Genomic DNA, 20181 nt, shown 5'->3' on the forward strand with positions numbered 1-20181 from the left:
GCGAGGAAAGGGACCCTGTTCAGAAAGCTGTAATGAAGAGTGTGCACTGCGAGGAAAGGGACCCTGTTCAGAAAGCTGTAATGAAGAGTGTGCACTGCGAGGAAAGGGACCCTGTTCAGAAAGCTGTAATGAAGAGTGTGCACTGCGAGGAAAGGGACCCTGTTCAGAAAGCTGTAATGAAGAGTGTGCACTGCGAGGAAAGGGACCCTGTTCAGAAAGCTGTAATGAAGAGTGTGCACTGCGAGGAAAGGGACCCTGTTCAGAAAGCTGTAACTCGTGTCTTATTATTTAAATAATTACTTATATAAAGTATGTTTTGAAGGACTAATTAAAGCTGTGAATGCATGTAGACTGTGGAAGACGCCAACAACAGGTTTAACTTTTTTTAAATGTAATCTGATATTTTGTACACAATACCCCACTAGTCCTGCCCTGTAGTCTTTTTAATCTTTCCTATCACAGCCACAAAAGGCAGACAGCTTCCTGTCTGATTTCTCAGCAGCACAGATTTGCCTGCAAAACACAGGGGCAGCTCTGGTCTAGAACAGGAAATCGGCAATCACATGAACTTTAATGAGCTTGCAGGAGAGAAGTTCATCCGTGGCAGAGGCAAGCATTAATAAGTATTAGCAGACTGTAGTTTCAATGCTAGGGTGACGATATGAAAACACAACCGAATCGGTTAAGGTTCTGACGCAAAGCTTCAATACAGCGAGCATGACTCTACTTCAGAGTAACTTTCTTGGAAGCTTTTCATGACTTTCTACTGTAGCCTTAAAGGCTGGACAACTATCTACTTGGGTGTATATGGTCTGAATATGGTAAACAAGACAAATGCCCCCCCAACCCCCCCCCCCCCGTCAGAATTGTAAGACACCAATGTCTGACTCACATGCATTTTGTATATGGTTGCCTACTTCATTTTATACTCTCAAGTGTTTAATTATCATTGGCTTTGAACAGTTCTGATGGCTTCCAAAGGCATGCATTTAAACTCAGGAAACTCGCCTAAACTATATAAAGTAATGAGACAAGCCAAGCAGCTGAGAGGTGTGGTTTTTTTGTTTGTTTTTTTTTAAACAAAGCTTTGGTGGCATCTAGTGGTAGTAGAGAGGTAGTTCAGCCACTTGCTTTGTCTGGGGTTTATTATCTCTGCCTAGACTAGCCACCTTGCTTACATGTGCTATATCATGAAACCAATGAATGAACATTTATGTCCTTCACGCATGAGGTTGTAGGTCAAATGGTTAGAAAACTGAGAACGCTGCCCCAGTCCAGGCTTTACAGAGACAATAAAGCCCACCTAAGATTTCACTAAGGTTTACCTCGTAAACTCAGGTGATCTTAATGAAGTTCACGGTAAAACATTATATTGATCCAATTGCAGTGCAAGGGCGTCTGCTTCCATCCTCGTGCTGTTGCGGTGCATTAGAGCCCCTGCAAATAACTTGCATCATTCAACTTAAAGGCTGATTTGCTGGTAAAGGGCTAATTGCACTAAAGCACTTTTTGTATTCAGACTTTAAAGGTTTTTCCTTGCGGCAGCTTGCACCCGATCCATATTGCCTTCATATTATATCCAAATTTAGCAGGACAGGGCGGTGATCGCGGCGTTTTTCGTCCAAAAATCGAACCTGTTTCTTTCTTTTTTTTGCCGCGATTATGCAGAAGTATGAAAGGTAGTATTCCCGTAGGTTTGTGGTTTTTTTTGTTTTTTTTTACTCTAGAAAAGGCACCGAATATACACTATAGTGTGAATAGCTGTTCTTTGGATTCACCTGCCATAGTGCTCTAATTTATTTAGTATTGCCAGAGCAATGTGTGCAGATTACCTCACATTCGATATATATGGTGTGAGCATTATTTTCAAAGCGTTGCCTCCAACCCTTAACTAACTCCTGTTTTTTTTAAAGGAGAAAAATGAATCTTAATGTTAAAATCTTAAACAAAAACCTTGAGAATGAGTAAGAAAAGTTGGGTTATATTTAAGGCTTCTGATTTTGGGTTTTAACTGATAAAACCCGATCCCCGATACAAAAAAAAATGAAATCGGTGGACAGCCAATAAACGCCGGAAAAACTGTGGAAATAGTTAATCAATTCACGTTGACTTTACCCTATTCCCATTAAAAAATAAAACCTACTACAAAAATAATAATAAATACATTTCCCAGTGCTGCTGGGCAATGTCCCGCCTTCCTGACTTGCATCTATCATTGATTTATTCTGAAAACTTTAAACCCGCCCCAACTACTGAATGACGGCACATTTCTACATTTCTATTTAAGACTCCGCTTGCGAGATTTGAAACGAGATTACAATCAGGATGGAGGCTTGTTAGCGGGATTTAAAACTGTATTACAGTTAAGATACAGAGAATTTAAAACAGAATTGTGGCGAAATGTACAAAAATGCCTACACACAAAAACCCCAGAAGAATGTGCCCGTGACCATCGGGATTTTGTTGTGAAAGACAGCAATGGAAAGAAGGTATAACTTAAGTGTGCAAGTACTGTCGAGTTACTACTATACATATTTTGACTGAAAAAAAAACATGCAAGTATTTTAGAAAGTAACTGAAAAAACTAATTTCATACCGTATATCAAAAACCAAAGCCCTGAAAAAAAACAGATTTACATAAAACTCGAAAATAGCAAAAAATATGCACCAAAAAATACAATTAATAAAACCCCAAAAACAGAAGCCCTAGTTATATTACTTAGTAGTCTGGTTCTAGTTTTGTCAAATTGACAGGCATTTCACCTCTAAAAGAAAATAGGAGTTATTATATATGCCTTCTAATGTCACAAATCCTGAATGCAACTAAGAAGTCTGTTTCTTTAAAACTGAACCTCTTGGATGACTCGTTCATAGTTACAACAGAAAGACATGAAAATGTGTTAAGGTTGGGAGAATTATTATTTTTTTTTTACAAAGGCATCCTTGGGGACACCAGGGCAAAGATACAATTAGCATTTATTCACTCCACCTTTAATATACAGCCACAGAGCATAACACAAGACCCAATCTCTGGATCAAAGCTCAGAGAGAACCTGCATATGTATTACTGCCTAGTAATTTACATTACAGGCTAGCGATTGTGGTTTTTGGTTTATACTACTCTTAAAATAAGTGGATGCAAGCATGTGTGTGTATATATATATATATATATATATATATATATATATATATATATATATATATATATATATATACATATATACAAGAGTAGTATAAATATATATATATAATTAGCCAGAAGCCCATTTAAGAGACTGAGAGGAGAAGCAGCCAGAGAGCACACAGCGAAGCCGCCCTGAGACTCAGCAGAGAGAAGCAGCTGGAGACAGAGCACACAGCGGAGCTGCCCTGAGACTCAGCAGAGAGAATCAGCTGGAGACAGGGCACACAGCGGAGCTGCCCTGAGACTCAGCAGAGACAAGCAGCTGGAGACAGGGCACACAGCGGAGCTGCCCTGAGACTCAGCAGAGAGAAGCAGCTGGAGACAGAGCACACAGCGGAGCTGCCCTGAGACTCAGCAGAGAGAAGCAGCTGGAGACAGAGCACACAGCGGAGCTGCCCTGAGACTCAGCAGAGACAAGCAGCTGGAGACAGAGCACACAGCGGAGCTGCCCTGAGACTCAGCAGAGACAAGCAGCCGGAGACAGAGCACACAGCGGAGCTGCCCTGAGACTCAGCAGAGAGAAGCAGCTGGAGACAGAGCACACAGCGGAGCTGCCCTGAGACTCAGCAGAGACAAGCAGCTGGAGACAGAGCACACAGCGGAGCTGCCCTGAGACTCAGCAGAGAGAAGCAGCCGGAGAGCACACAGCGGAGCTGCCCTGAGACTCAGCAGAGAGAAGCAGCTGGAGACAGCGCACACAGCGAAGCTGCCCTGAGACTCAGCAGAGAGAAGCAGCTGGAGACAGAGCACACAGCGGAGCTGCCCTGAGACTCAACAGAGAGAAGCAGCTGGAGACAGAGCACACAGCGGAGCTGCCCTGAGACTCAGCAGAGAGAAGCAGCTGGAGACAGAGCACACAGCGGAGCTGCCCTGAGACTCAACAGAGACAAGCAGCTGGAGACAGAGCACACAGCGAAGCTGCCCTGAGACTCAGCAGAGAGAAGCAGCTGGAGACAGAGCACACAGCGGAGCTGCCCTGAGACTCAACAGAGAGAAGCAGCTGGAGACAGAGCACACAGCGGAGCTGCCCTGAGACTCAGCAGAGAGAAGCAGCTGGAGACAGAGCACACAGCGGAGCTGCCCTGAGACTCAACAGAGACAAGCAGCTGGAGACAGAGCACACAGCGAAGCTGCCCTGAGACTCAGCAGAGAGAAGCAGCTGGAGACAGAGCACACAGCGAAGCTGCCCTGAGACTCAGCAGAGAGAAGCAGCCGGAGAGCACACAGCAGAGCTGCCCTGAGACTCAACAGAGACAAGCAGCTGGAGACAGAGCACACAGCGGAGCTGCCCTGAGACTCAGCAGAGAGAAGCAGCTGGAGACAGAGCACACAGCGAAGCTGCCCTGAGACTCGGCAGAGACAAGCAGCTGGAGACAGAGCACACAGCAGAGCTGCCCTGAGACTCAGCAGAGAGAAGCAGCTGGAGACAGAGCACACAGCGAAGCTGCCCTGAGACTCAGCAGAGAGAAGCAGCCGGAGAGCACACAGCAGAGCTGCCCTGAGACTCAACAGAGACAAGCAGCTGGAGACAGAGCACACAGCGGAGCTGCCCTGAGACTCAACAGAGACAAGCAGCTGGAGACAGAGCACACAGCGGAGCTGCCCTGAGACTCAGCAGAGACAAGCAGCTGGAGACAGAGCACACAGCGGAGCTGCCCTGAGACTCAGCAGAGACAAGCAGCTGGAGACAGAGCACACAGCGGAGCTGCCCTGAGACTCAGCAGAGAGAAGCAGCCGGAGAGCACACAGCGAAGCTGCCCTGAGACTCAACAGAGACAAGCAGCTGGAGACAGAGCACACAGCGGAGCTGCCCTGAGACTCAGCAGAGAGAAGCAGCTGGAGACAGAGCACACAGCGGAGCTGCCCTGAGACTCAGCAGAGAGAATCAGCTGGAGACAGAGCACACAGCGGAGCTGCCCTGAGACTCAGCAGAGAGAATCAGCTGGAGACAGCGCACACAGCGGAGCTGCCCTGAGACTCAGCAGAGAGAAGCAGACGGAGAGCACACAGTGGAGCTGCCCTGAGACTCAGCAGAGAGAAGCAGACAGAGAGCACACAGCGGAGCTGCCCTGAGACTCAGCAGGGATGTTCTGTTGCCGGTGTTTCATGAAGGAATATGATTTCATTCAGCAGGTTGAGTTTCACTGAAATCCTTCTATTTTTACTACTGAAGTAGAGTTTGCTAAGCTACAGCTGAGGGACGTTTAATTGCATGTTGTAAATCTGAGAGTCTTATGTGCTTTTTTTCTGTTCAGTTTTGTCTTTTCTAAGAAAGTGTTTAAGGTTTTCCGAACGGTGTACAATAGGTTAGTATTGGTTGTTCAACTTGTTTTCTTGTTTGGAGTAAAGTCACAGAATCGGGGCAGAAATCATGTAGAGATTTACCATCGCATTCTTTATTAAGAACATGCATCTGGTAAAATGTCTGTGTCTGTGTTAAGAATGTAAGCAGTGGCTGGCTGTGACATGTTTTATCTATTAACATGATCGACTTGGTTATGTAACAGTAAGAGCATACTGTTTGGTATATACCATTTGAAACAGGATGTGTGCAGCAATACCTAGTTACATATGTTGATAAAAGCAGTCAATATAGGCGGGTACCTGGTGATGCTAAATATTGCAACTAGAGGGATCAGTTCTGCAAAGCTAAGAAAACAGAGGACCGTTTCATTGTCCTGTTTGCAACAATGCAAGTGTTTTTGTTTTACTCGCTGGGGTCATCAGTTCTATGTTTGGTCAGCATTGGGGAGAGGGCTATGGCAGAGCCATTGTAATAACATTATCTGAGGGGATGTTGTGGGGGAGAGGGCTATGGCAGTGCCATTGTAATAACAGTATCTGAGGGGATGTTGTGGGGGAGAGGGCTATGGCAGTGCCATTGTAATAACAGTATCTGAGGGGATGTTGTGAGGGAGAGGGCTATGGCAGTGCCATTGTAATAACAGTATCTGAGGGGATGTTGTGGGGGAGAGGGCTATGGCAGTGCCATTGTAATAACAGTATCTGAGGGGATGTTGTGAGGGAGAGGGCTATGGCAGTGCCATTGTAATAACAGTATCTGAGGGGATGTTGTGGGGGAGAGGGCTATGGCAGTGCCATTGTAATAACAGTATCTGAGGGGATGTTGTGGGGGAGAGGACTATGGCAGTGCCATTGTAATAACAGTATCTGAGGTGATGTTGTGGGGTGCTCCGGCCTGTACCAGAGTTGTTTCTTTTTAAAACTTGTCCTTGCAGTTGGAATTAATTCGGAGCACACTTTACACTATTGTAACAACAATGAATCCCACCGCAGTGTGCTCAGGATTCCGGGGGCCGCTTGCATCTGAAGTCGGGCCGAATGAATGTTGGAAGGGGCTCGCCTGACCTGCAAGTGAATTCCAGTTCAGGGAGGAAGGTCCAAGGCAGGCTTGAGGCAGAGGCAGGGCGTTTTCAAAGATGCTTGAGTGGGCTGTTGCTTTAGGGAGTGGCTAACCGTTGGCTGAACAGACTATAGAAAGCCAATACACAAAGTGGCGGTTGAGGTACAGTATTTGGCTTGGCATTACCTCTGCGCACGCACAGTAAGACAGTATATCCAAGCTGAAGAGGGTCTGTGTAATACAGGTGGAGTATGGCAACTCTCTCACTGAGCACCGGGGTCGAAGAGCACTTATAGTGGCCCAAAAACGCCATAGAAATTTAACAGAAGTCACAAAGTGGGTTAAAGGAGCATTGGATGTATTGCTACATGTATAAAATGTTAACAGGTTTGTAGCACCTAACCTGTGTTTAACTACAATGTGCATAATGTGGTTCAAATAAGGGCAGGTGTAGCAACTGTAACAAGGTTGGTCCACTAGAGGGAGCGTTTTCAGGGATATACTGTATTTAGGGAGGGTTGTGAATTCTGAATGATAACAGAATCACAAGACGGCCCCTCCCCCTCACACTCTATCTGTCAGTGCCTTCTAGAACAGTGGTGAGGTATGATACTGAAGTGCGTATTTATATTGCTTAACGTTTGATTGTGTTATTTTCATTGTTAGTTTCATTTATTTATTTATTGTCTTTAATTCCAATTTGATTACATTGTTGCTAGCTTTTTATTTTAGTTTTTCTAGTTTTACTATTAAACTTTTTTTTTTAATGTAATGGTTTAATTGTTCTTTTTGTGTGTGTGAACCTGTTTGGGGTCCTTGTGATGAAAGGCACTATAGAAATGTGAATTGAATTGCATTGTAAAAATAGAAAATATATTATTTTTACTGAAGAAAAATCGGCATATTCGCAATTTCCTGGTTTAAAAAAAAAAAAGTTATTAAATAGAACCAGTCATTGTATTTATCTTGCTCTCAACTGTATTATTACTTGTACTGTGATTCTTGAAATGTTTTTTTTGTTTTTGACTGTAAGACGCCCTGGATAAGGGCGTCTGCTAAGAAATTAATAATAATAATAATAATAATAATAATAATAATAATAATAATAATAATAATAATAACAAAGGTTTGTTTTTGTTTGTTTTTTTCAGCAAAAAGCACCGGGTGCAGCAGCAGGTTCTACAAGCCAGGTAACGTGTGGTTTGATTATTAAAATGTTGGGCTGCGTTGAACATGCGTCAATGAGACTGCTCCTAGATACTATACACTGGCTGCCAAGTCCTGTGTGGCATGCAGCCTCCTGTTAAGTGCTGTTTGAGGAATAAAAAATTGGTTGTAGCTAATAAAAAAAAAGATGCTTATCCAAGGTCTAAAATCAAATGAAAAGATGTCTGACACACACAAAGATAATTAGCAGAGCTGTGTCTTCATTCCAGCTCGACTCCCTATGCATACAAAGTGTGGAACTGCTCCTCCCTGGGCTTGCTGAAGCCCTCACAATGTACAGGATGGTCAGGAAAGTGCATTGCAGATACCAGACAGTACACAACCACTGAGTGCAAGTTTAACCTATACAATGAGAAATCCACAGTGGTGACTTACAAACTCTTCCAGTATATGCTCTGGATGTTCCAGTATAATGCCAGTCTGGTTTGTGGAATGCTGTGTACTGACACATTCTAGGTAGGAAGTGTTCCCTGTGTGTCATGGTCCCAGTGTAAATTGACAGGTTGCAGCAGCAATGTGTTTACTGTGTGATCGTTCTGAGTAAGTGTGATCCTGAGGGTAATGCGATCAGTACTTCAAATAGAGAGCACAGTTGAAATATCTGGGAGAAGCACTGAGGCTTGTGTGCCTTGTTCTTAAGGAATATTTCCGGTCAGCTCTTTCTGATCATGCCCCAGAATCAACCCCTATCATTACATACACACTTCCTGGCAAGGAGTAAAGCATAATTGTTACTTCCCTGGTCTATCATTTTATTATTATTATTATTATTATTATTTATTTCTTAGCAGACGCCCTTATCCAGGGCGACTTACAATATACCACATTATTTTTACATACAATTACATTATTATTATTTTTTTTTTTACATACAATGACCCATTTATACAGTTGGGTTTTTACTGGAGCAATCTAGATAAAGTACCTTGCTCAAGGGTACAGCAGCAGTGTCCCCCACTGGGGATTGAACCCACAACCCTCCGGTCAAGAGTCCAGAGCCTTAACCACTACTCCACACTGCATACTGTGGATTCATTCCAAAATTATGAAGCACCTATAAATAAGGCTCTTTTTTCATGATTTCTGTGAAGTTTGTAGTATAATAACTGTAGAGAAAAATGATCCATTTTGAATGGGGCAACACTTTTTTTCCCTGCTTTAATAAATATTATGTTTAATCGTGAAGTACAGCCCTACCTATAAACTTTCATCCAGAGTTAAAGAGTTAAACAGGAATCACATATGAATTTGCACAATCCATCAAACAGTGTGCTTAAATTCACCTTCAGACAGAGATGCAGGGATGTTTCTATATTTATTTAGTGCACATTAGCGTTTTGAAAATGTTCATTCAGCTTCCCTGAGAAGTTCATTCTTTCATTCGTCTCTGATTCTTTTTGGCACTGTCTTAAGGTTCCTGAATTTTGTGCCGTAGTGTTGTGAGGTTCTAAATCCCATTTATGAGCACGGCTCTTAGTGTGGTAAAGGACAGGTGTGGCAGGAATACCTCGAAAGGCCCGTCTCCTGGCATTTGTATTGATAAACAGACTCCTCTGTAAACAAATGCACTGAAATGTGATCCCCATATGGAGCTGGCAAAGGAAATTGAAAAAAGCCCAGTTGTTTTTTTTTTACTGCAGTGAATACAGAGAACAGCAGCATACGTTGGAAACAATGGAAGTGGCATGTACATGTCCACACTCTGTACAGTAACCCTCTCGTTGTGCCCAAACACATGAGAAGACCAGGTTAGAGTGAACCAGTAATGCATTATTGTTATTGGTGAATGAGCCACGAGACAACAGAGTGAAATGGGTTTCCATGGATACATGTTTGTTGCTGCAGACAAACATTAAAGGAGGTACTGGTTTGGCTCTGGAAGCTGTTTTCAAGAATACTGGCAATGACACTGAGACTTACCCGTGCACATTTTTGCCACTCCTATTTGAGCACTCCTGTTTGGAACCCCGCCCTTCTCTCACCTGTACAGAGAAACCTGCTTTTTTGTTTTTTTAATAAAGTGTTCTTCTATTGGCAATTTCCTGGGTTACCAACCACACCTTGTCCAGCACTCCCTGCAGTACAGATTTATTAATATGAGGAAGGTTCTTCAGGTGCCATTGAAATGGTGCTCTGCTATTTCACAGTATCTGCAAAGATTCTCAGTGTTTTAAATTCTCTAGACAAGCTCAATGCAGCTCAAAACCAGGTAAAGGCAGATTTATTGAACAATGATAAGAGCTCAACATGAGAGCAACAGACCCCAGAAGCCCTGGGAATGATTGTGAACACTATCACATAGTGCTGGAAATGGGGGAAAAACAAAGCCATCGCATTGTGGAGGTGCTCTTTACAATGAATAACATACAGTGTGCCCCAGCCAGTCCTTCCGCACTGGCAAGAAAGATATTCACACTAGTGCTGCGTCTGTGAGACAGACTGCTCATTAAAATCATTTGCACTTCTGTGAATATAAATGACTACAATGAATATGAGAAAATGATCTGTAAGGCATACCGAGATCTGAGTGGAGTGAATCGGGCACATACCCCACGGCCAGACTGTATTGCATTTCTTCACATGCCCCACTGCTGGACTGAGGTTAGTGTAAGCAGGGTAGATTAGACAGTCATTGTAGTGCACCTGGAAGAGTGGTAATGGTTAGAAGTAAAACCTTGGTAAAGAAAAGCTCTGTTATAATCATGTGAAAAGCATGGTAAACCACACTTCTTAAAGTTGTCCTGTTGCCTCTTGTTCCAGGTGGGGATGTGGAGGTTTTGTGTAATGTGCTGTATTTAAAATGCAGGTCTCTACTTGCACTGATGCACAAGACATCTTGGGAAGGGTGGGGAATGGGGGCACACCGTACTGTGATGTGCACTGCACACTGAGAGCAGGTCTGCTGTGCCACTTTGATAATTACCTTTGGCAGACTGCAGTGTCAAGTTTTTCATCAGGTGCCCCTCTTGCTTCATACACTGCTCTGGTTTGCCCTCACACTAGTTATATTTAGCTGGTGCAAGCCACTAAATCTATGTGCTATGTGCTTCTTTCCTTAATGGGCGGGGTTACTGCAGTGAGGGGAGGGGAGATGGTCAGTGGTAATGCCTGGGATTGGCTGTTGAAATGACTTCTGGGATGCAGGGAGTGGTTCCTGCTGAAGCTGCTGTTTTTTTGGTCAGAAAGTATTTGCTCTGTGGAGTGTGAGAGAAAACATTTAAACGTCCTGGGAAATCAAGGCACCTTTCTGGAGTATTGTGGAATTGAACTGGGAACTGAAAGGAGCCACGCATTAATGGTATGTGGGTTTTCATTAGCTTTCTGCCTATTCTTTAATGGCAAGTCCGTACAGGCAGCTGGGTTAATAGCATGAAAAAAGGTATTTTCCTGCCTTGCACATGAAAAGTATTTTGATAATATCATTGAACACGGTATGCAGTGTTATAACTTTAAAAAGGCTTGTCAAAGACTAGTCATTCTATACTTCATGTTTTAGCAGCTTCCAGTAGAACAGTCACAGTTCAGAAAGCTTTGAAAAGCGGTCTGTTCATTGACCTCACTCTGTAACTATCAGTCATTTTTATTTCCCATTTCATTAAAACTCCTCTGCATATATCCGTGTAACTGGAGAACCATACATGTCACCAGGGGTTATTGGAGAACTTGTAACAGAGTTTTGTCAGTTCAGAAGATTGTAAAGGCAGACCCTTTAAGTTGTAAAGCACTTTTCTAGTAGTGAGACGGCAGTTGGTCCTGTTCAGTCCTCGTATTGTCAGTGTGACGTGTTGTGTTGTGCCTGTGTCGGTGCTGTGCTCTTCTTCTGCATGTGTTGGTAAGAGTTTCCTCATCCTGTTCTGCACACATGCACTGCTGTGTGGAAGGGTGTGGTCAGGGGAGAACACTGTTTCCACACTTACTCACTGCTTTTAAAGGAAACTTCTCTTACCCAGCCAAGCTGGACTTGTTCACTAATGCTTCTGTGTTGCTCGTGCTAAAACAGTGAGAGATCTGGGTTAAACTGCCACGCATGAGCAGGGAGTGTTTTTATTTTTAAACAGAAAAATAGTATTCCCTTATAGGTTTAACTTTATGAATTTGCATTGTAATGTTGCATGTTACCAGTGTTTCCAATTTGCATGTTTATTACATTTATATGTGTGTGTCTGTGACTGTTCTACTGGAAGCTGCTAAAACATGAAGTATAAAATGACTAGTCTTTGACAAGCCTTTTTAAAGTTATAACACTGCATACCGTGTTCAATGATATATATATATATAATATGCACACACACATTTTTATTTATTTTTTTGGCCATGTTTTATTTTACTATGCATGACTACTGAAAACATTCCTCCATCTACTCAGCATCACCCTTCCAGGTACTGTATCTCCCTAGAGGGTATAAACAGGGATTCCTTGAGGTGACCAGGGCACTTAGTTAGAGACGTAGAGTACTGGAGATATCATTCCAGTCATATGGTATGGCCCCTTATGACTGAGGCAGTGTGCCTGAGTACTGAAATCCACCCTCCTCTACTATTAAGAGCAGACTGCAGGGTTTGGACTGGTGACATTCTGTGCACTTTGCTGAATAAGAGCCTGTGGGATTGTTATGACATTGAAAGGGAAGGTATACATGACACAAGTGCTGTGCAAAGTGACACTTTGATTGCTGTAAATGTATAGAGTGGATTTGTAATAAATCGTAATCCAAAAGGTATTGGCGAGAGATAATGCATTGTGATGGCATGTGAAGTATTTAAAACAAAAAAAGTGATCTTTTAAAAATAGTTTTGCTGAGAGGATAATGACCCCGTGTTCTCTAGTTTAGTAAGTTGGCAGGTATGTGTCCCTTTTAGATCATAGTCTCAACCAAAACGGATTTATTTCAATGTGGAAGTCAGGGTTGGGACAAAAAAAAGTAAAATCAGCACAGGATGTATACAATTCAGGCTTGTTGTGTATTACTGTGTTGCTGTATTGGAAGATGGATAGGTGTGGTCCACAGTACAGACAGGTGACATTTGCTGGAATGGCATTGTAATTGAGATGTCTATTGTATATGTTATTTATTGTCCAAATAATAGAACTGTACATGTAGCTGTGGCTAGAATTGGGATCAGCAAATAATGCAGTCCACTGTGAGGTCATGAAAGCGTGGGCCGGCGCTATGCAATCAGAATGAAACGCACAGCAACACATTTCAAGTTGAATTTGTGCGTTGTGTGCATGCGGCCGTACAGTGAGTGCACACTCTTATACTGTATGCTCTTAAAATGGGATTTAAAATACAAAATCAGACATTTTGGAAGTAGAGTGTGTAATCACTGTATTCTTTACAACAGTGTAGAATTGATGCGATGTTTGCACTTGTTGTTGTTCAGAAACATCATAATCCTCCAACCCGGGCGTAAAGTATCAATATTTAAATAGGAGGTAGTACAGTACATGCCTGCTTTTGAAAGAGAAGTAGGCCTACCTAAATTAAATGCCCAACCTGCTTTGTAAAAATGTAAAGTCAGATACAACTTTATCCAATGTGCATTTAGTTACTAACTATCCAGAAATGAACATGTGATGGACATACCTGAGTCTGGTCTCACTACCAATCTCAGACGTGCCCTGGGACCATTCACATAAGAGAGTGGTCTCCAGTCCTGGACTGCTGTTGTGTAATGTTGAGAGGGTTCATGTATTGTGCCTTGATTTACCCTTCAGGTCATATTCATTTTAAACCACCTAACATTGTTTTAAGTATCTTGGTGCCTTGTGACTTGCCTAATTTGAGAGACCATTGTTGTGTCAGTCGTATTTTGTAACACTTTGTGGGTGGGGATTGCACTTTATTGTTGTGATGTAAAAGAGATTGGGTGGAGTACTTTTGTTTTATAATGATATTCATAGTTCTGTCAACCAAATCAGCAGCACAACTGCGGATGTGGCCAGCAGTAATTTAGGAAAGCAGGTTAAAGAACTATGGACTTAGCAGCCCACCCTGCTGTGAAGTATGATGAGGGCGTGAAGATTCCTGACAGAAACACAGTGGTGGGGGTTGTCTGAAGCTATAAAGCAGGTCTAATTCATTCATTAGGACAGGGCAGTCTGTGTCAATGTGCATGTGCCTGTTTGCAGATTGATTTGCAACTACCTCAATTTTGGATTGCCATTGTATTATACAGTGCCTAAATGCTGAACAGTCTATTAGTTTATGGTTGTCTGCAGTTTTACTGGGAATTTTATAGGAACAAAAGTATAGGAACAGAGACAGCGATGGCAGCAATGTTCTGAGTTTGCATTGCTGGCAGTTACAGTGGTTTAATATTTGATAGTGTGCAACAGATTATTCCTGATGACAGTCACTAAGGTATAGGAGTGTTGAACCCTATTCACTGCTGAAGGTACGAGCCTAAAGGTTTGTCTACTTGACACACATAGCACCTGGAGTTTGTTTTAAGTCGATTACACATTGGGAAACACGATTACACACATTTAAAAGGGGTATCTATATCAGTATTGTCAATAGATTTAGATGTTGAATATTTTATTTGAACACATTTTTGTCATTTTGATAGTAATTACACAAGACGGCATGGGGTAACACATGACAAAATATATTTTAATAATCTTCAGAAGTGAATGGGGCTGGTGGACAGAACAAAGAGCTAACCCTTATCTTGTGATTTTGGGATATTTCTCCAAATTGAGGTTGGGCTGCTAGGAGCTTACGGAGAGTCTATGCTATGCTAGACCGTGTCCTTCTGTGCACCCCATGATGCTAAATCTGTGCGAATCCAGAATGGACAGTAGCCAAATGGGGTGTAATTCATTTTTAGGTTTTGCACTTTGTTCCACAAATCTTTAATTTATTACGAATGTTAAGACAAATGTGACACCCTCAGTGGCACCCCACGTACCATAGTAGTGGCCAACACACTAGTTTACTGGCGTGTACTATAAGCATTACTACAGTAGAAGCAGAAGCATTACTACAGTAGAAGTATACTAAACTTCACTCGCTTACACCAGACAAGCTCAGGCATCTGTTTTGATAATTGTCACAGTGGAATAGCAGAAGAAACACATTCCACAGAAAGGAGTTGTTTTACATCTAGCTTTCGTCAGACTGAGGGCTACAGTACGCAGAACACAGCTGCTGTATTACCTCATTCCTCCACCTTCTTTAAAGGCTGTTTCAGGGTAAGGCTGGGGGACATTGGTGGAGTTAACATGTACTGTATTCATCCCCATACATCTTAAAAAAAAATAAACAAACAGCAACCACATTTCTATTACACAGAAAACAATGGCGTACCGAACCCCACCTTGTGACTCAGCTGTTGTGTTTGTGATAGAAGCTGCAGTATACAGGCAGGTCAGGATTGTACCATGATGTCAGTTTGGAGGCTAGGGTTACAGACCCAGGCGAGTCTGAAATTGCTCCCAGTCATTTTGATTTGCTATCCCTTTGTTAAACATGTTGTGGGTTGTTTTTTTAAGGGTTACGCCATACAGTAGTTCAGAGGATTGACTACAGTGCAACCACCTCCTTTGTATCAGCTCTGCTATACTAGCCTCCCACTTCTTATTGAATACGTCACTTGCCTTGTAGAGCCCATCCTGCAATTCTTCTAGAGAGCCAGTGGCTAAACAAGTATGGCTTTTGAAACTAATTACATCTGCTTAGAGCACATTAGCACATAAACAATCAAAGCAAACAACCAACAGATTTTGGACCATGGTATTGCTCAAGCTAAGACAATGAATTTCATTATAAAACCTTGGTTATTCAATGTACATATTTACTGAACTGGTTGTGTTCCTGACTCTGAGTAATCTGCAGGGTGCTGTGGGACTTCCACATGTCAGTAACCAGAATTACAAACTTCAGTGTCCGAATAGGACAGAAACTCTTAGTTACAGTGGAGTGAGTTTCAATCTCCCGAAATGCAGAACACCTTCCTTCCCCCAAAGAGACAGTTACAAAAGTTTCATCCATATTAGTAATACCACTCCCTTCCGCATTGACAGATGATTGACCTTTCATTAAATTAGCCCAGTCTAGCTACAGTGCTATTGTTGCTTTATCCCAGCATAGGAGGTTAGTGATGTCATTGAGGTGAGATCTGACTCCGGGGATGTTGAATATTCTGAATGCTCACAGTCCTGCTGCACTCAGGCTGCACAAACAGCAGGCATTGATCCCTGCATCTGCAAACCAGAGACAGTACATTGAACTTCAGCCAGTAAAAGATAAGGAAGTGCTGTAGCTTTATTTAAGAAGTGCTGCGTTGTCAGATACTCTGCTGTGCTCGGCTGTAATGGTTTCAGCTGCTCGCCAAGAGGCAGTATCAATTAATAAAAACACTATTAAATAAATAAATAAATAAAATGTTGGCCCTGTTTAAGGGTGTGCTTAATGGTTCCTGGGATGTAGTTGCTGTGTCTATAGTAATGTAGTCCTCAGTTCCACCCCACATACTGTGGTGCTGTTATTATTATTAAACACATGGAGGTTCACTCTTGTGTATGATATCTAACATGAATAACTATGATGCTGGTGTGCTTACAGTAAGCATTAAGAAAATCGATGGCTCTAATACCGGACGTCTGTGTTCGCTCTCTTCACTATAAGCATTGACACGTCAAAATAAACAAACCACCCTTTGGATGCAGGAACAAGACTATCCACAGAGACTGAGATATTAGTCCTTAACTTTTCGCAGCCATCATATTCCAAGAAACAAAGAATTGCAATAGTCAAGACGAGAAGTTATAAATGCATGTATCAACATCTCTGAATCCCTCACATCCAATACAGATTTTTATTTGCCAACGTTTTTTGAATGATAAAAAGCTATTCTGATAACAGAATTAACATGGCAATCAAAAGAAAGCTGGGGGTCCAGGATGACCGCCAGGTTCTTTGCTCTAGTAAAAGGTAAAATGGAATTGCCGTAAAAAATATTGAGTGGATTACATTTCGCTAAACCCATTTTAGAGCCAATTAACAAAACCTCAGTTTTATCTGGGTTTATTTTCAACCAGTTTGTGGCCATTCATGATAGGATCTCAGTTAAACACTTTGTAAGAGTATTTATTGCCATATCTGCCTGCGTAGGAAATGACAATGAACATGAATACACTGAGCAACAAAGGGCCCAAAACAGAACCCTGAGGAACGCCAAACTGTACAGTACCTATTTCAGAGGTACAGTTGCCAAGTGAGATAAATTGGTGACGATCAATGGTATCAAATGCTGCAGAGAGATCTAACAAAACAAGAACTGACAGCATTCCAGTCTGTAGCCATATGAAGATCATTGCAAACTCTCAATACAGTTGAGAGTGCTTGTATGAGTTGTACCAGTAGTCTTGTACTCTAGGTGGCATTGCTTCTTAATGCAGACTCCCTCTGATTCAAAACTGGATCAGTCCTGCACAGACAGCCTTCAACTCCGCCTTCGGAGCACAGCAATGCAAGACGTCCTCTGCTGTGAGCAAGCTTGTGGTTTTAGCAAAATGCCTGAATCCACTGTCAGTCAGTAAGTGTAGCCTGCTCGCTTTCATGGGACACTACCACACAGACTGGCATTCTTTTTTAAAAAGCTGTTACTTCTGTGTGCAGTTGGTTTGTATGGTATAAATCATGTTCAGTTTTTAAATAATTGTGTGAAATACAAATAAGTTTCTCAACAGCTGATTTTCACAGTTATATACCAAAAATTCCAGAGCTCTTGCCAACCCCCCAGTAATAGCAGGGTGTGTCTGGGGGGGTAGCCACTCCAAGTTCTTTTTGTTTTTTTTCTGACTCATGATTCAGCTTGCTGCGGTACTGTGCCAATTGCTAGGCACCATTTTATTATTGTGTTTGACATGCTACTGTTTGTTCCACCTATCACACAGAAACATGTTGTTGGGGATTTTTTTTTTTTTCCATACGAACTACAAATAGATTTTTGAAAGAGCTGAAAGGGTGTAGTGTTTTAAACACAACACAATGCACAGTATCTCTCAACTGATGACGCAAGAATGTATTGTTTACATGGCCAAAAAAATAATATTATAAACTACATATAACTAGTGTGTATATGTGTATGTATATGTGTGTGTGTATATATATATATATAATATATATATATATATATATATATATATATATATATATATATATATATATATATATATATATATATATATATATATATATATATATATATGTATGTGTATATGTGTATATGTGTGTGTGTGTGTGTGTGTATACAGTACTGTGCAAAAGTTTTAGGCAGGTGTGAAAAAATGCTGTAAAGTAAGAATGCTTTCAAAAATAGAAATGTTAATAGTTTATATTTATCAATTAACAAAATGCAAAGTGAGTGAACAGAAGAAAAATCTACATCAAATCAATATTTGGTGTGACCACCCTTTGCCTTCAAAACAGCATCAATTCTTCTAGGTACACTTGCACACAGTTTTTGAAGGAACTCGGCAGGTAGGTTGGCCCAAACATCTTGGAGAACTAACCACAGTTCTTCTGTGGATTTAGGCAGCCTCAGTTGCTTCTCTCTCATCATGTAATCCTAGACAGACTCGATGATGTTGAGATCAGGGCTTTGTGGGGGCCATACCATCACTTCCAGGACTCCTTGTTCTTCTTTACGCTGAAGATAGTTCTTAATGACTTTGGCTGTATGTTTGGGGTCGTTGTCATGCTGCAGAATAAATTTGGGGCCAATCAGATGCCTCCCTGATGGTATTGCATGATGGATAAGTATCTGCCTGTACTTCTCAGCATTGAGGAGACCATTAATTCTGACCAAATCCCCAACTCCATTTGCAGAAATGCAGCCCCAAACGTGCAAGGAACCTCCACCATGCTTCACTGTTGCCTGCAGACACTCATTCGTGTACCGCTCTCCAGCCCTTCGACGAACAAACTGCCCTCTGCTACAGCCAAATATTTCAAATTTTGACTCATCAGTCCAGAGCACCTGCTGGCATTTTTCTGCACCCCAGTTCCTGTGTTTTCGTGCATAGTTGAGTCGCTTGGCCTTGTTTCCACGTTGGAGGTATGGCTTTTTGGCCGCAAGTCTTCCATGAATATAATATATAATATAATAGTAAGACTAATATTCATGTGAATAAAGTGCCTGTCTCATGGTGATTCCTGTCTGTTCTGTTCTGCTATGCTAGTGCTGATGCACATGATGTTCTGTAACAGGTCAAGCAAGGTTTCTCTAAAGGTGTTACAATGTCACCAGCCCTGTGTTCCCTTGTGAGGCTCAGGATGAGACATCAAAGAACCAGTGGGTTTCGTGTTCTGGCTGTGCCCTACAAACTAGGCACTGCTGCTGAGGAAAACGTAATAGGACCATCACCATGGGTCATAGAGTAAAGGAAGGGTTAATGCATTCACGTTTTCATTGCTTATTATGAGCACCATTTATCTGAGACAGGTTCCATTGTGAGGCTAGCTTAACTTCTCAATCAGCAATTCCACAGAGACGTAGAACACTTTTTGAAAAGGGCATCATTCAAATCATTTCAGATTTGTTTTTCAGCTTTGCAAATACAGCATTATTAACACCCTGTATTTCAGAAGGTAGCCTGTTTAAGTTTCTGTTTATCCTTTGTTTTCCTAAGGCTTTATGGTCTTCTGAAGACATTGATTTCTCTATACCGTTGGGTGTATAAAACATTTCTGTGCATGGCTGCTACAGTTCTATCGAGATATACAGTATAGTGTCAATGCTTGCATTGCCAGCTGTGTTAACAGAAGCATAGAAACACAAAAACTGCAAACTTCTATTGAGTATGTGTTTAGTAAATTAAGCATTTAAACCTTGTATGCAAGTGGATGTTTCCTGTTTAAAATTGACTTGATTTAGTATTTATTGTCTTTTTAATATTTTACTTTTGTACATTTTTCAATTTTCACATTGTCTTATACAGTAGTGTGATTTACATCTTATTTACATTTTCTCAAACAAATGAGAAATTGCAAATAAAAAAGCACTTTTGTTTTTAATATATTCTCGCCCACCACACCACACCTGTAGGCCTACACGCATTATTCGGGGGACTGTGGCAGTTGATTCTGGTTTGATTTCACGAGCGGGGGAAGGGAGTATAGAAGTTATGTTTTACAAAAATACACATATTTGTAGTTTTAAAGCTCTCTCCTGTATAAGAGATGCCACCTGGTGCAGTTTGGGAGAGGTTCCGAATGACGTTTGCCTCTGTTCTGCTGTGGTTTTGCAATTGGGCAAGGTATAGACAGCGTATGTCCCTGTGTTACACTGTACTGTATATTTATGAGTGAAAAGAGTCCCGCCCATGCCTCGGGCAAAGGAAAAACACCCACTTGCGCACAGCTAGATTGGGAACCTGGGATTTAACAGCTGAGAA

The 20181-nt window shown here is 41.8% G+C and overlaps 1 protein-coding gene across 5 annotated transcripts in view; it reads left to right on the forward strand.

Moving 5' to 3' along the window:
• Window positions 1-20181, forward strand: part of LOC117404024 (calpastatin-like) — a 68156-nt gene that overhangs the window by 17470 nt on the left and 30505 nt on the right. For all 5 annotated transcript variants that reach the window (XM_058989401.1, XM_058989238.1, XM_058989354.1 and 2 more), the window contains exon 3: window positions 7700-7738. In XM_058989401.1, coding sequence (XP_058845384.1) covers window positions 7700-7738 — 39 coding nt within the window. The remainder of the gene's footprint in view (window positions 1-7699; window positions 7739-20181) is intronic.

This window comes from Acipenser ruthenus, chromosome 1 (genome assembly GCF_902713425.1).
Source record: "Acipenser ruthenus chromosome 1, fAciRut3.2 maternal haplotype, whole genome shotgun sequence".
In the NCBI taxonomy this organism is placed as follows: domain Eukaryota; kingdom Metazoa; phylum Chordata; class Actinopteri; order Acipenseriformes; family Acipenseridae; genus Acipenser; species Acipenser ruthenus.